We start from the raw sequence: 17,235 nt of genomic DNA, 5'->3' as shown, positions 1-17,235 counted from the left end.
GGAGGATTTACTGCACGACTGTTAGACTGCATTACTTGTAGCTAGGAGTACCTAATAAAATGAGTGTGAGTTATGACTATTGCTTCTTCAGAGTCACTAAAGGTGCACTTCATTCATAAGCTGCAGTCTCTATTTTTATTTGTGAGTTTTCAAATTGTCTATAAAATTACACTTTATACCTGTTACTTTATTAAATGTTTTCTGGTGTGTTGTCGCCCCAAAACAGCAACTAATAAAAGTACATAGAGGCTGACACTCTTGAAAACCAGGATCCAAAATCTGTCCATTATTGATTAAGTGCTCAAAATAATAAATGATGTAATGACCTAATTGCGGATCTTGTTTTCTTTTTAAAGAGCACAGGCCTCTTTCATGCCAGAAATACTCAGTTGATTAAATCAGTCAAGGGCTTCTTCATCCCACCTGTGTGATTGAAACTATAAATATGCATTAGTTAATATTAGTAGTACTTATATGCAATGCAGACATTTGTGTTCTGTCTGATTAAAATGAGGGTAAAGAGAGGGCCTAGCATCCTTTTTTGGACTGTCCTTTGGGAGGATACATGTACAGGAAATCCTCCTCTAGCCATCCAATGTCTAAATCAATAAGAAGGCTTCACAGGAAAGAGGAGAAGCACAGATTTAATGTCGGACCTAAAATGTGCAAAGCCTTTGGACAGTGAGTGGAACATTTAAGTTATTAGCAAGAAGTCCAAAAAACAACAAGATTTTTGGAAAGTACTGAAAACAGTTCCCGTTGCTAGTAGATTGTTAATAAGCTTTAATGCTATGGCACAGGTTAACAGAGGCACAAAGCATTACTATAGCCTATCTGCACTTAAAGCAATTGGTTGTTGCCCCCAATATTGCCCTGTATTAGATCTAATATGCACATTGATCGTCCTTCCAGTAGATGGCACAGTTTAACTTGAAAGCCCAAAGATCCTGCAGTCTCTGTGTGACCCTCCATGCTGTTAATCATACAGAGAATCTGCTAAAATGTAAACACAATATAAGCACTTATGAGGAATGAATGAACACATGAATCAACCAATGAATTAATATATAAATATAGTCGTCCAATTGTCCACCTCTCTCTCTCTTGTTTTTTAACACACGAATGCAGTCTTGTGTAACTCTTCCCTCCTCTTTCCCTGCCCACTTCCCTCCCTCTCCTTGCATCTCCCACACACACACACACACACACACACACACACCTCTTCATCCTCTACAGCCCACCAGAAGCTGTGAATGGTAGACAGCTCCTCGTATTTTGCTCTGCTGGCGAGCATCATGCCAGGCAGTTAGTGGAGACTGAGCAGAGCGCACAGCTACAGTCACCTATCTTCTGATGTCGTGTAAAATACCTAGAAGAATTTGATATATTATTATTATTATTATTATTATTATTAACGGATAATATAAGTGCTTTAAAAAGAACTGAAATACGCTTGATTTGGTTTTGTTTTATTCCTAGGATTTACACGCGCTAAAGTGGCCATGGCGCATTTTACGCACTGCAGGTAACCAGTGATTTGGAGGCTCAAACAACCCAAAACATGGATTAAACAGCAAGTCGTTTTCCTTTTACTTCAGGAGAGCTCAAATGGCGGCACTTCGTAGAAAATTTGGCGAAGACTACCAGGTAGTGAACACAAATCGGGCAGCCACTTTTTCTGCTCCGGTTAAGAAGAAACGCCAGCGCTTCGTGGACAAGAACGGTCGCTGCAACGTGCAGCACGGAAACCTCGGTGGAGAGACCAGCAGGTACTTCTCTGACCTCTTCACCACTTTGGTAGACCTAAAGTGGCGATGGAACATGCTCATCTTCATCCTAACGTACACGATCGCTTGGCTGGTCATGGCATCTATGTGGTGGATCATCGCTTATATCAGAGGAGACCTAAATCACGGCCACGACGCGTCCTACACCCCCTGTGTGGCCAATGTGTATAACTTCCCTTCAGCTTTTCTGTTTTTCATCGAGACTGAGGCCACGATCGGTTACGGCTACCGGTACATTACAGAGAAGTGCCCGGAGGGCATCATCCTTTTCTTGTTTCAGTCGCTGATGGGCTCCATAGTGGACGCTTTTCTCATCGGCTGCATGTTCATAAAAATGTCCCAACCTAAGAAACGCGCAGAGACGCTCATGTTCAGTCAGGACGCAGTGATTTCCCAGCGAGACGGCAAACTGTGCCTCATGTTCCGTGTGGGCAACCTGCGGAACAGCCACATGGTGTCCGCTCAGATCAGATGCAAACTCATAAAGGTAAGCTCAACACCAGATCCTCTCTGATGATAATAACTCCCTGAAAACTAACCCAAGTGTAGGAGCTGATGTAAATAAATCACACCTTCTTTCACCAATAAAGCAATATGAATTGCACCGAGTTAAATGAAAATAAACATTCAGTATAATTAACTTTTATAACTTGTAAGACGCCCTGCTGAATTGGATAGCACCGTTTTCTCTCCACAGTGTTGAACACTTCAACCAAAGTATTACATACTGTAGATGTACTGTATGCAAATAGAAGAAGCTCAAGGAAAGTAAAAATATATAAAACAGGAATTTCTTTTTTTTTTGCACAATGCTGTGCTCTTAATTCCCTTGACTTTCCTTTCATCTGAGCCCAGAGGGAAAAGGAATAGTTGCAAATTGCATGGTGTTTGCATTTTTTTTTTCATTCAAAGCTTAATTGTAAGCAGTTCCCACTACACAATGTACACCTTGTTAAACAAAACAGCCTGGTAGCATTACCATAATCCTTCAGCTGCAATGGTGAGGCTGAGTGGCAGCCAGGTGCATCTGAAACCACTGAGATAAGACAGAAATGGCTGTCGATCTTTGTTGTAAGCGCTGCAGTGTGGATGGTTCAACACTGCGTCCAGCATCAGTGATGACACCTGGTCAGATATGTGTGAAGTGGATGTGACAGAGTGATGGCCCCATGGGGAAGAAAATTATGCTCAGTGTATCAGCAGTGAGAGAGAGCTTCACACACTACCACAGATTGCTGGAGTCAGTAAAACAGCACTCCTGGGAAAGACCATGCAGGCATAAAAAGTATTTATGGCATCCATAAAGAAATGCATTATATTCTTTCTTCTCTTTAGGGTGTTTTTTTTCCAACAAAAAAGGACAATACACTCAGATGTTGGGCAGTCTAATGATGCATGCAGGCAGGGAGGGAGGCAAGGCAGACTGAGCTATTCCACAGTAATAAGCATTGAGGAGGAAGTGAACAGCCCATAGGCATAAAGTACAATCACACATGTCTACATCAACTTCCCTCATCTCTCCTGAGTGTGTAGGCTCTCAGCATCTCAATCAGACTGTCTCCATCTGTGCAACAAACCAGCACACTTGAACTCATACTAATTGGATTGTATGTGATTTTTTTTTTTTTTAAACAATGGCACGCAGATCTAGAAGAAAAATAATCAGGATTTATGTTCCTTTAAAAGAAGAAAAGAAAAAACGTTGCATCGAAAATAATGACTGAGGCACATGGATTTTTTTTTATACTTGAGATCCTCTTTTCACCTTTCCTGCAAGAAATAAAATCAGTATAAATTCCAAGACCTCTCTGCCAATCCCACATCTTTTTTACACTCCCTCTCTGTGAAAAACAATAAATACATCTGTTTTGCTCCAGGGCTTTGTGGTCTAACCTTATTATTTCGCTTCAAAGACTCTCTCACAAAGACAGCATTTTTGCAACAGCTCTGTCAGAGTACAGAACACAAAAAATAAATGAGTCATGAACAAAGATGTGTTTAGGCTAACCACACCTTTAGATATTAGACATCACATACAATGTTTAAAAACTCAAATAATAAAACTTAAGTAGTCACATTTTAGACTGAATGCTTTCAGTGCAGTCCCTGTATAGAAATGTTGGTGGAGCTGTTGAGCTGCAACCCTCTTCAAGTCATACTTCATCATATAATACTCAGCCATTACTGGCAGAGGAAGCATTTTAACTTGTATGGAAACTGTGTGTTTATGTGTGTTAGAGTTTGTGAAAAGATTATTGTGATGACTTGTACATCAAGCTGCATCTTAAATAGGGTGAATGAACAGCTCTCTGGCATAAAATCTAACCAGATGCACCCAAAATCTTCTATGGTTAAAACTAAACTATTTCTTTGACACCACCTCATCATATAAAAGCTTAAATTAATTTCAGTTCCCGGGCACAAGCATCAGAGTTCGGTTTAACCTGAACAAACCAAACCGGTTAGGTGTGAAAGCATGTTTATGCCACATTCCGACTGCATAGTACGTCAAGGCTCTAGTAAACTCGACTCCCTCTTTTTTGGTTTTCCATTTGCAAAGGTTTTGGATAGTACCTGGTACTAATTTTCTGTACCACCTGTTAGACGACGAAACCTGTTGAAATTTGAGCCAGTCGTTGGCACTGCTGTGTTTGGACACAAGAGCCCTGCTGAACTGTTGTGGACGATTACTGGGTGACAGCAGAAAGAAGGGAGAGACAGACCAATGGAAGCTGTCATACAGAGTCCCACCATAAGCAGTTGAAATGCAGCTTGGCAGGGCATCCATGACAGCCTCAGAGCGCATCCTGGTGGAACATCCTAGCTAAAATATACTTTAGGAGGATGGAGAGAATGAAAGAATTGACTGAAAGTGATAAAAAGTGGTGAAAGAGCTGAAAGGAGAGTCTCACAGTAAGAGAGGGGAGACATAGAAATAATTACCAACCTACGTTTTTCTTAATATTGTCATTGTGTGAGTGGTGCCTTCTATTTCAGAGACAAACAAGGGAGAGAAATCCTCTGGGCTGTACAGTATACTGTATCTCCTCAGAGGATTGCGCGATGGGCTATATAAAGTAGTCGCTGGAATTGATTTCCATTTCTTATTTTATAAGAATAGAGATGCAATTATAAAATCATGTTGTGGAAGGCTGGGGAAAGGCCTTAAAGCCCTGCAGATTAGCGAACCCAAGAACCAGAAAACCTTAAGACTCTGGACTGCTCTCGCTACGCTTTATATAGGATGTTTTGCTGTAGGAGTGTACAATGCATAAGCACACACACACACACACACACACACACACACACACACACACACACACACACACACACACACACACACACACACACACACACACACACACACACTTTCAAGTTTTCTTTCTGAGGCATTCAAAAGAAGGCATATGTGAGGTGGAGTGTGTGTTATTTGTAATGTCTGAGCCAGCAGACTGAAGTCAGAAATAGTACATTATTATTCTTGAATAAACACTACATCTTCAGGCTCCTGGCAATAATAATGTATGAGCCTCGTTACAGTAATTTCCACACCCAAGTAGAAAATCAGAGGCAGCACAGTCACAATTAAACACATTTTTTTATCAAGAACATTGTGACACCATTTCTGCCACAACAACAGCAAAAGTCACTACTGTTAAGTGTCACATTGAAGATTAAAACACTTTCCAAGGAAGGAAACCAAACCAGAGCATACGATATAAAAGGAACATTCTAGGCTTTTATCTCCAAACAACATCTAATACCAGTTTTATCCTGGTTTGACTGACCTGATACACTTTGGTACAGCATCTACAGGCTTCACTTGCATCCTCACCAGATTAAGAATCAAATCTAGCAGGTTTTTACTTGTGATACACCATCATCCTATTACATTTTTCAGAGCAGCCCATTATCCATAGAAATTGACTTCATATTACAAGTCTGCAGCAGACGATTTATGTAATAGCTTGCCCTTTACATATAGCCAGGTGGGAAGTTAAATTGTGGAGGTTGGTGTGGTGGATGGACTTGTAGTTTGTCTGACTGAACAATTAGTCTTGCACAGTTGCCTAATCTTAACTTTAAAATAATTGCCATGTGCACATATTACAGAAATATATAAGTGAAATAATGTTGGCACTGAATGTTTACATTTTTTTTCATGAAAAATCAAAGTAAATTCTGGCGAAAAAGTGTTTTCCCTAAACTTCTGATTGACCATAGTTATCAGATTATTGACTTCTGACTTCAGTGAGTTGGAAATGTGAACATTAATTGGTCAGTCAAAATTTGGATGGTCCATGATACAGACGTTTTCCCAGCAGAAAAGAAGAAGAGATGCAGCAGAAGACTCAATTATGTGTGTGAACAGCTCATTATTACACACATAAACCTGAGAAAAACTAGCAGATATATTTTCCTGGGTTTGCCCACAGCTAACTGTTCGTGTTGTTGTGTGAAAGGATAACGAACAACCAAAATATCCAGTTCAAAGTAAAAGTAACTTAGACCACACTGACCCGGTAAAACATTTAATTTTCCTTTTGGCCCTCTATTCACTGTAAGCTGATGTTTTCACACGCAAAAAAGCCTTTTCAGATATGATTTCTAGAATGGATACATCTGTAAATGCTCGCCTCACGATTAGTGGGAAATGGTCAGCCCAGCCGGGAGCCGAGTGGCAGGAAAATTATGAGCGCAACTTTTTTTTCTTTTGCCGCAGTCAGTACAGCCAATTTACACAGAACAGGTGTTGTCATTATGCTGTGTTTCAGTTCATTATGTCGTAAAATAGTGAATTGTAGCAGCACAGGAATTGCTGTTCACCTGGATAACAGCTTTTATGCAGTAGCTTTTATGAGTTTCAATCAAATTACTACTTTATGCGTGTTCAGTTGCCTGAGAACGTAAACATTTATATGATTGAGATGATTGTTAAATTATGAGTTTGGCTGTAACAACACACAATAGGTGACTGCGGAGCAAAAGAGAGGACACAACGGAAGTTTAAACAGCTGTGACAGAGCAACCAGACTGTGTCTTTGATGTTGACTGTAATGCACAATTTTGTTTTGTTTTTGGACCGAAATAAGCAGGAAGAAGAGATTTAGATAATTTCTGAAAATGGCCTAAAAAAGTTAGTGTGGTAACATCATTTTTACACCTAAAGACATTTTCAGATTTAAAATATATGTATTTAAAATACACAGTTTTCCATTACTTTTTCCTAACTATTGAACTGTTTATCAATTACTTTTAGCTAACTGAACCTCTCTGCTCGCTTGCTTATTAGTTTTCAACACGTTACAGGTGACTCCAAAATGATCATACAATTGAATCAACAAATCTCTAAAACAGTTTCAACAAAAACAGAAAACTAATACAACAGTCCTGCAATACGGTTAATCTAAATAAAATTAGTAATCGGTGACACACTTACAGTACATGTTTACACATTCACAGTTTATGCGACCAGGAGAAAACCAAGCAGTCCATCCCACGTTTGTTTCACTAATTCATTTGACTCTAGATTTGATTTAACCAATTCATCTCACTCAGTCTTGGCTGGATTGGGTAAACTGTTAGATGATGGCTCAAGCCTTTCTAAATGCAATGAGCAGGCAGACGGTATCTGGCAGCGGGGAAGTCTGTGTGATTCGGCTAGCTTGTCTGTCAACCTGATTGCCTACAAGCTCCTTCAACCCCCTCTCAGGCTAGTGATTGATGAAGGCCTGGCAGAGCATGGAGTGGCGTTGGGTTGGGTAGGAAGATCATGCCACTTTAGGTCTAATCAATTCTATTCATCACCTGTCTTCATCCATTAACATCATCCACACCACGGAAACGCTACTTTTGTTAGAATGAAACAAAACCCTGATGCCTTTCTAATGATAATGAGCAGCTGACAGGTTGGTGAGTAGTCACATGTGATGTGTAGATGTGTTTGTGTGCATGTAGTGTTTTTGCTGCACAATTTCCCCAAAAGCATAATTGAAAATTATTAATAAAAGTGCCAGTTTTGATACTTCAGAGCTCGGGGAGAGAATTTTGTTTATTTGTTGGAGTGTGGGATTTACATGAAAAACAAAACAGTAGACAAGCTCAGCTATCTCATGATCTCTGTGCTGGGAGATGCGTAGGAGAGTTCCAACGGGGTCTGTGTAAGGAGCTTTGCCTGTCAATGTTTGCATACAGGCATCCATCATTTTACTCTTCAGCAACAATGACAGAAAATGAAAAGCAGAATTTCCCTTAGCTAGCATGAGATAACCCACATCCACCCAAACGGTATTCACCGGCCTGTAAGCACCTGAACAATGCCGCCCTCTGACATGAAAGTGGTTCTCCAACATAAATCCAATTAATATTCACAGGAGATAGAATGCAATGCAAAGCGTATTTACTCACACACTCACAGTGTACCTCTCGGAGGGATAAACTAGCCTATAAGGCAATATCACTTGGAGGTCAGGATGAAATTGGACTCTGACTGGTAGCTGCTGCTGTGCAGGTAAAGTTTGGATGAGAGAGAAGCAGTGGTGGGTTGAGTAAAACTACTAATACCACACTGTAAAAGTAAAAGTCCTGCATTGAAAATGTTACTTAAGTAAAAGTATGTATCATCAGGAAAATGTACTTAAAGTATTAAAAGTAAAAGTACTCAATGCAGAAAAATCTTATAAAAACTGGAAACGATCAAAACAGTTCTGTCAATCAACTAAGTGTTTAATCGTCTAATCATTTCAGCTGAACTTGTAGGCCTAGATATTGTATTGTATTGTAAAAGAACAGACTCAAGTAAAGTACAAGTACCTCAATTTTTTACTAAAATACAGAACTTACATTTCATCACTGGAGAGAAGGCAGAATCAGAGGTGTTGTAAACCCAATTTATGAATGAAAATCAAATGCTCACCCTCTGAAACCTGACATAAATCCATATCGTTTTATCCTTGATTCAAAACTATCTGATAAAACAGCCAGTATCGAAATATATAAATAAATATGATGTTTGCTATCAAAATACTTTTATGATATGGGAGCATAAGTATTCTGACATTGGTTCAAAACAGTTTAGTAAGTTTTAATCTTATTAAAGCTCATTTTCTGCTCATGGTTGTGTTTTTTAACCTTTTTCAAACCCCCAAAACACGAGCAAAGTAGAAGGAATAGTTTTCAACACAAGATACACTGCAATTGTTAGCATGTCTGGCTAACTTACCACATACAGTGGTAACCTAATGTTTACTTCCAAGGCCAATGAGCACATCATTAACCAGAAGGGCAGTCGGAGAGGGCATGCCCTACCTCACAATGTCAATGCAGTGTGAATTTTCCAAGTTGGGAACTAATTTTTCCAATTATTCTGACACCCCATGATTGCAGCACAGACGCCCTATCTTGCAATGTTAACGAAAGGGAAAAATAATTTGTGCATCCGCCCTGTGATTCGGATCCGCTCCAAAATGTAATGGTTCTTCCTTGGCCCATACTATACCCTTCCACCAAGTTTCATGAAAATTGGGCCAGTAGTTTTTCTGTAATCCTGCTGACAGACAAACTGAACCAAAAACATAACCTTCTTGGTGGAGGTTAAGTTTTTGGGTTTATAGTTCATGCTGGTGAGGATGCCGACTTTTTGGCAAGGGCCTGTTAGCTTTAGCTGCTTTCTGTTAGCATATCACGTAGGCCTACAGTACTGTATACTAGCCTTTAAAGTGCATATTTAGGAGCATCTTACAAGATTCTCATTACAAAATGAGTCAGCTGGAAACGTTTGAAATAAAGCAGGAGACAGGGTTTTCAACCAACTCACAGCGCAAACGTTAGCTACATCTAATAAAATCTGGCGTAGCAACTGTAACTATGGGGGGCAGGGCAGACTGTATAGGTTAGAGTAATACCAGATTCATGTAATGTAAGTTACAGTGTGTTGAAATCAAAGATGTTCCACTTTTCAATTTAATTATCAGCCCATTTGGGCCTGAACAAATAGATCTAGATGACACTGACTGAAAGAGGAAACTGCCTTTGTGGAAATGTATGTAATTATTTTTAAAGATTAACAAGAACAAAAGCTTCAAAAATGGCAGATATGGTTGTAGAAAAAGGGGGTGGGACTGTGTGTCTGTCTGTGTAGGAGATGATTATGAAGCTGTGTGGTGCATGGAGGAATAATTTGTGCGTGGGTGGGTGGTGCCTAATTATTTACTGGATGTGAAATAAAAGGAGAAAAGGGGAAAAGAGACTAAAACTTAGCTTTTGCTATTAAATTCTTTATTAGAAAATAAACTTGAAACTGATTTTGTTATTTTAATGTTAATTGTTGACTTAAAAAGAAGTATGCAGAATTTGTGTAATGTTATTTTAAGTAGAAAAGAAAGATACTGTATGTATGTAAAATAACAGAATGAAGTGTCTTTTCTCACCCTTACCACAATGGAAATCTACCTTGCTCCTCATTATTTTATAATGTGGTGATTTGCAAAGATAATCTTGACCTTTGAAGGTCAGATTTCAAGTTTTTATAGTGAAATTATAGCCTGACAAGCCAGACCCACATCAAGATGTTGGGTCTGGGAACTCACCATTGGCAGGGCTCTATCCGAGGGGCGGGATAAACGGTTGTCTTTCAACTTCCCTCTGCACGCAATACAATAGCGCTACAACCAGCTAGAGCAACGCTAGTTGATAGATTAAACGTATCCGATTGGCAAAACTCCGAACACATCTTCCTTTTTTAAGAATGACTTCAGTGCAGTTCTTTGTTCTTTTCTCAAAGAAAAGCTTAACTCCAAGTCTTCCAGAGTCACGGCCAAAGCCGATTCGAAAGACTGCTGTTCGCCAGCAGCAGCCATCGTCTTTGTTTTCAAGTATCAGGGAATTCACGCGTAACCGTTGTAACTCTGCCGTCATTATGTTAAGCCTGCCCACTGACTCTATACACGATGTGATTGGCCCGGCTAGAATTTGGCTTTTCCAGCTTGCAAGCCAACGGACAGTTGCTAGACCCCCTGGCTGCAAATTACATTTGCTGCCGATAGGGTGCGTCTAGATTTCTAGGGTAGTGAAATTAAATAATAGAACAGCTTTTGAAAAAGCAAGCCTCTTTACTGACAGCAGGATGTAAAAAAATGGCCGAAAATGTAAGGGAGTGTGCAGGAATGGGTGACACAGACTGCTACGTATGGGAAGCAAACAAGAAGAGAAAAGGTGAACAGATTGATTAGACAGAATAAGACAGGATAGGAGAAAATACATCCAGGACCTTGGTCCTGAGCTCTAACGTCATCTGGGCAATTAAATGCTTCCGCACCAGTTAACACTCTGTGGGCAAGTCTTGTCCAAACACGGCTGTCTCAAACGTCCCCCTGCAAGTCTAAAATCTACATAAAGCGCCAAGCAAGTGTAAAGCGTCTGTGGCCACTGCAAACAAGGCACTAATGGACATTTGAGATAGATGGGGAGAGAAAACATCATCACCCCATCACACCTTTAGACTGAGAGTTTAGGTACTTGTTTTACTTAGTTCCCTTTTCCTTAGACATTCAAACCATTACACATAAAGTCTAATGCACAAAGCAGAGTCTAGTTTGTTACATTTCAGATGTCTATGAGTTATCAGTTCCACCAGACATCTATACGTCTCATATGGTTACATTTAAGTATCAGTTAGAGGCCCAAAGAGGTGAAATTATCCAATATTTCACAAGAAAGCGACTCTTAAATTAAAGTCCAATAAACAACAAACACATTTGTGTATCAGAACTTTGTTTTTTCTTCATTCCTCCCTGATTAATCATCTTATGATCCCTCTGATTTATCTTATCTCAGATTTATTCATAGGTTGGGGGTATATAAAGCAGTTAAAACTGGCTCCACCTCAACAAACTACAACAGTAAAATGCTGATTTTAAATTAATGCATCAGTATTAACCATCTAATAATGTCATATATGATGTAAGTCACATTTTTCTGCAGAAAGAGTACTTATCCTTTTGATACACTAATACATTTTAAATGCAGGACTTGTAATGTAATGTTCTTGTAAAGACATGTTTTTACATTGTGCCATATTTTGACTCAAGAATCTTCCTTACTCTGCTTTGTGATGACATGGATCTCTCTCTCTCTCTCTCTTTACTGTCTTTCAGTCCCGTCAGACACCCGAGGGCGAGTTCCTGCCTCTTGACCAGTGTGAACTGGATGTTGGTTTTGGGACGGGTGCAGACCAGCTCTTCCTGGTGTCTCCGCTCACTATTTGCCACGAAATCAATCCCAAGAGCCCCTTTTTCGACTTATCCCAGCGCTCCCTCATGAACGAAGAGTTTGAAATTGTCGTTATCCTCGAGGGCATTGTGGAGACCACCGGTGAGGGATTCTTCTTCTTTTCCCATCACTTCTTTCACCTCTTTCCTTTTATGCTTTTTGTATTCACTTCTATCCCATTCTCATTTCTTACCTTCTTCACTCTCAATCTAAATGTAAATTCCTATATGAATATGAACGCACATAAACATTCCTGTCTAATAGCTATTCATAATCTAAACTCTGTGAAATCTCATTTCCCCTCCTTCTAAGTTTTGCATATTTGAAGAACGCGGGAGCTGTGCAAAAAAAAGTGAGAATGACAACAACATATGAGACATATGAGACACCCTGATTGAATTATGAGGAATATTTTATTACTGCAGGTTTATGTACACCCTATGCATAATAAAAGCCTGTGGTCATAGATGAGTGTCACTTTGATGAATGACCCGGATTTTAGTCGAAGTTCCACTCCATTTTTCAGATGACAGCTGAGAGCGGAGGTAATTCTGAGCCTGTGAGACATTGTTATACAGCCGCTGCTGTAAACTACAGGCAGCCATGCTGGAGTACTCTCACTGTTCTCTCTGTTGCATATATAACAAAAATGATTCTTCCCTCAAGTCCAATACGAATAAATCCATTGCCCTCTTTTCTTTTTTAGCTCTGCTTCTATCCATCCCCCATAACCTTCACTTTGCCGCTGTTGTAGAAGAAACCACAGATCAGAATAGGCTTAGAGCAGGAGGGATCAGCAGGGAAGCGTAGAGGCATGCACGCAACGCAGTCTGTGCTCCGTTGATAAAACCATTAATCAGGGTGCATCCAGAAGTTTAGAGTTGCAGTGCTGTGGCACTCAGAGCTGAGGAGTAAAGGAGGGAAGACCAGTGGGCCACGATATCCCATCATCCTCACAATGAGTATGTTTACATGCACACCAATATTCCACTATTATTCCGAATATGACAGTATTCCGAATTTGATACAGGTCATGTAAACAGCATATTCCGGTTGAATATTCCGAATAAGGCCTTTTTCCGAATATAGCGTTTCACGATTAAGACATGTGGGATATTCCGGTATTATTCGGGTTTTAGAAGCATTCTTTGGACATGTATACAGCTCATTTGGAATATGCATCTCAATCTGGGTTTTTACCACAGTTTATGACCTCTTGCCTGTTTGCAGCTTATGGTCAGCTCTGTGCATTGTTATGGTTGCTGTACACAAACCAACCACAAACCAACCAGACCCGATATAAAGGAGAAACACAGCTACTTTTTTCAGAAAAAGGGCAAAAACTGGAATATTATGTGCATTTAAAGCTGAAGAGAATGACTGGATAGATAGAAAGCAATCTCTATAGAACATATAACCTCCATGTTACTGTGTTTATTTTTTTTTACGCTAAGTGACTTAATACTGTCACAAAACTAAGCTAAACATCATCACTGTATTGACTTGAAACATTTCTTTGTTGAGAAAGGAAATGACAAAAATGATTTCAAGCCATAATCTAATCAATCTAGTCCTGATAATTGAGGATGTCTTGAAATCAATGAGTGTGTTTACATGTACATTTAGGTTATGATAATTTTTTCTGGATATGATGTTGACATAAGCACAGAGAAATTGGGTTATTCATATCCCTGTATACATAATAAATACTAGTATCCCGGTTACTGGTTGCTGCAGACTATATGCACAGGTGCCTGTGATGTTTACAAAACAAACCAACCCACACTGTACATTTGCAGTAGAAAGGAGCCTACCTGGTCCGATTACCTGAATATCATTTAAACCCTACAACCACAGCAGAACAGAATGCGTGCCATACTACAAACCTTTGTAAACCATTGAGTATAGGGTACTCAAGATGGTTTGATGTAGGTCCCTTTACTCCTTTTTGCTCTGGAATATCGATTCCATCTGTAGGTTACACTTTCACTAATATGCAGATGACACACACCTCTCTGCAAGTGTGTGTTTATTTAGATTCTTGATAAATAACAGTGGCCAGATTCAAATAGAGTCACAAAAAGCATCACAATGTGCTATGTAAACAGTGCCAGTGAAGGCTACTGCCAGGAATTTTACATAAAGTTTTCTTCAGGGATGCCCTTCTCACTGTCTGCCAAGTGTTTGTATAGTTGTGCTGAGGGCTTTTATTTTTATGCAAGATGCAGTCAACATTAACCAGCTGGTTGAATACCCATAGGACACCTGAAAGATGAAACAAAACTGGCATGCCCATCAGGCTTTAAACCCACAAGCTTTCACTCACCGCATTGGTATTACTGCTGTCTTATGTATCTACCGTCTGCAGAAATACAGTAATTCTCCTGTTAAGAACAGAGAAGACAGCTGTAAATTATCGTGGACTCACCCTTGTGATTAAAGCCAAGCCTCTGGGCTAATTAGGGAATTAAAATAACCTTTGTGTAAATGTAGAACTGACTTTTCTGTGGATGAAGATGAGTAGTGAGCCTGGAATAGCATAAGGCTATGACATAACACTGCACATATCATCCCTCAGAGGGACAGGCTTGACTCCTACAACAGCTAACTGTGGTGTTTAACAAAAAAGCTCAGCTGGAAGCTGAGACACTGAACCAGAACAAATATGCACTAGGTGCTTACTGATCGCAAATGACCAAACATCCAAATGTCAAGAGAATTATTTTACAAAAGGTCAAATGGAATAAAAGTGTTTAAGATGTTCACAAGCTGTTATAGTGTACTGAGTGGTCACACAGTCACCAACATTTCTATAAATCCTTATATTATGGACAAATAATAAACAACTGCCGAAAGAGCATGATATCAGTTTGTCAAGAGATGACTGTCTGTGAACAGAGATTCAGGCCAGTACAATTCACTATGAACAAGTTACAATAAAGATCTGTACTGACAGGACCCATGGCTCTTGACATTGATGTATTGATGTGCGAACGGGGTTGCTTATTATGTTGATCAGATTTAACCTGGCAATTATCATGACCAATACAAGCTGATAATAAGCACCTCACCTTACACCCATGTTAACAGTACATAACAATGTGAATCACTCACCATTGCATGGAAACAAATAGCACTGCAATGACCTTCAGGAAAGACTATTTGAAGACAGATAATGTCACATTCTGAAATGGCACATAAATATGTCCTTTATCTCATATCATATGATGTTATTCCATTTCAGTACATTATAGGTGACATGCTTAGAATATGGAAATAGATAAAGTAGTAATAATAATTGGTAGTAATAGCTGTTTATCTGCTTCCATTAAGCATTTGGGTAAGACTTCTTCCCAGTGGATTTATTGTATTCAATCTCCAGTATGTGACTAAATCGGACTAGGTAGATTGCACAGGAAGGAGCATGAAGCAGTGCTTCCATTAACAATAAATAAGAGCAGAGTGGAAAAAGAGATAATGGGAGGGAATACTGCCCATTCACATTCCTCATTATTAGCCAACAATTGTTTTGTTGGAGCTAAACCTCATTTATTTATGTATTATCACTACCCTGTCACTCTCCTGTAGGTATGACATGCCAGGCACGAACATCATATACCGAGGATGAGGTTTTATGGGGCCATCGCTTCCTGCCAGTGATGTCCCTAGAAGAGGGCTTTTTCAGGGTAGACTACTCTCAGTTCCACAGCACATTCGAGGTACCGACACCACCGTACAGCGTCAAAGAGCATGAAGAGAAGAATTCACTGCCCTCACCTCTATCCACTCCCACCCCCACACTGACTGAGAGCTACGGCGCCCGGCGTGACCGGGTGTTTTCCGTGGATTGCATCAACATATCAGAGGAAAGGAGGGGAGGGACTGGTGGTCGACTGCCGAGCAAGCTGCAGAGAATGAGTTCATCCGGGAAGGAGGACCTGCAGAGGAAGGTGCTGCTGCTCAGCTCCCAGCACTCAGAGAAGGCCTGCAGCACAGGAGACCTGCCACTGAAGCTTCAACGCCTCAGCTCCTCGCCGGGGCCCGAGGCGGAGAATCGGCTGCAACTCAAATCCCTGAAGGTGGGGTTTGAACCCATGACCCAGTCTACTGGAGACCTGTACCAGCACAGCCCAACGCCCAAACTGTCCCCTTCTCCGGTCCCCATGCACAGCCCACTGCTCTCAGCCAGAGGGAGACCAGAAGACAACCTGCCAGCGAAGCTAAGGAAGATGAACGCTGACCGCTGAAACCCAGACAGTCCCATAACAATAGACTCCCACTGAGCTCTGACCACAAGTAGATCGGAGGACACGCGCATGGAAACAAATTCAGAGATGTACTTTACCTTGGGAAGCTTTGAAAGGAAAAAAGAAGATGTTTCACTGACAATTTATTAATATGTTTTTTTTTTCTTGAGACACAACCTTTACTGGAATAACTGTGGTATTTGTGTTTCATAGCAGAGGCATTCATGCAGGCTTTTGTACACACGAAACAAGAAGAAAAACACAAACTTCATGCTTAATGTAAACTTGATCATTCTGCAAGAGTTGTGCATGTATACACTAAATCCATGTATGCACCACTACACTTAGTAGTCAATCTTAGTTTTATCTAAATATGAATAATATAAAGATGATAATAAATACTGTTTGATCTTTCTCTTCCTTGTGTTTTTATTGTTGCCACACCAAAGTTGAGTTGTTACTGCAACAGTTTTGCCAGATGTCAATAAGTAATCCAGCAGTGCAATGCAATCCAGTTTTAATAGGCTGTTGTTAATGCCCTAATTTTGTCCCCTTGGCAAGCACCACTTTTCTCAGTGGATAAAGTGCATATATCGTAAGAGAAAAAAAAGAGAAGAGAGAGAGAGGATAATGTGCTACGCTACTGCTGAGAGAGAAATATGAAGTATTTTTATTGGAGAATGGAGGCTGATTATAGACAAACCGTTGTTCCAGATGGGAGTACAGTGGTCACTGAGGCATCATTTCTGACAATCACACAATGGATGGAAACAAAGGACACTACCACAATATTTGCTTAGTATCAATTTATCCAGGTATGTACATACAGATTTTATTTAAAGTCATATTTGGTCAACAGTGGAAATGTAGATCTATCGTACAGCACAATCTCCTGTTCCTGACCAGAACCATAATGTCTTTCAACAATTAAA

At 40.0% G+C, this 17,235-nt stretch overlaps 1 protein-coding gene across 1 annotated transcript; it reads left to right on the top strand.

Annotated features, from left to right (window-relative positions):
• Positions 1–1,222: 1,222 nt before the first annotated feature.
• Positions 1,223–16,718, top strand: kcnj19a (potassium inwardly rectifying channel subfamily J member 19a). Its single transcript, XM_039824562.1, has 3 exons — positions 1,223–2,274; positions 11,942–12,158; positions 15,645–16,718. The coding sequence occupies exons 1-3, from the start codon at positions 1,609–1,611 to the stop codon at positions 16,301–16,303; spliced, it is 1,542 nt and encodes a 513-aa protein (XP_039680496.1). The 5' UTR covers positions 1,223–1,608; the 3' UTR covers positions 16,304–16,718.
• Positions 16,719–17,235: the final 517 nt, after the last annotated feature.

The sequence above is a fragment of the Perca fluviatilis genome, chromosome 15, assembly GCF_010015445.1.
Source record: "Perca fluviatilis chromosome 15, GENO_Pfluv_1.0, whole genome shotgun sequence".
Taxonomy (NCBI): domain Eukaryota; kingdom Metazoa; phylum Chordata; class Actinopteri; order Perciformes; family Percidae; genus Perca; species Perca fluviatilis.
Note: the sequence above shows the minus strand (reverse complement) of the source record. Positions and strands in the feature narration are given on the sequence as shown.

Coding starts and splice junctions, on each gene's coding strand:
- kcnj19a (XM_039824562.1), top strand. CDS start 1,609: ATGGCGGCACTTCGTAGAAAATTTGGCGAAGACTACCAGGTAGTGAAC. Junction 2,275..11,941: donor TCAGATGCAAACTCATAAAG/GTAAGCTCAACA, acceptor ACTGTCTTTCAG/TCCCGTCAGACACCCGAGGG. Junction 12,159..15,644: donor GGGCATTGTGGAGACCACCG/GTGAGGGATTCT, acceptor ACTCTCCTGTAG/GTATGACATGCCAGGCACGA.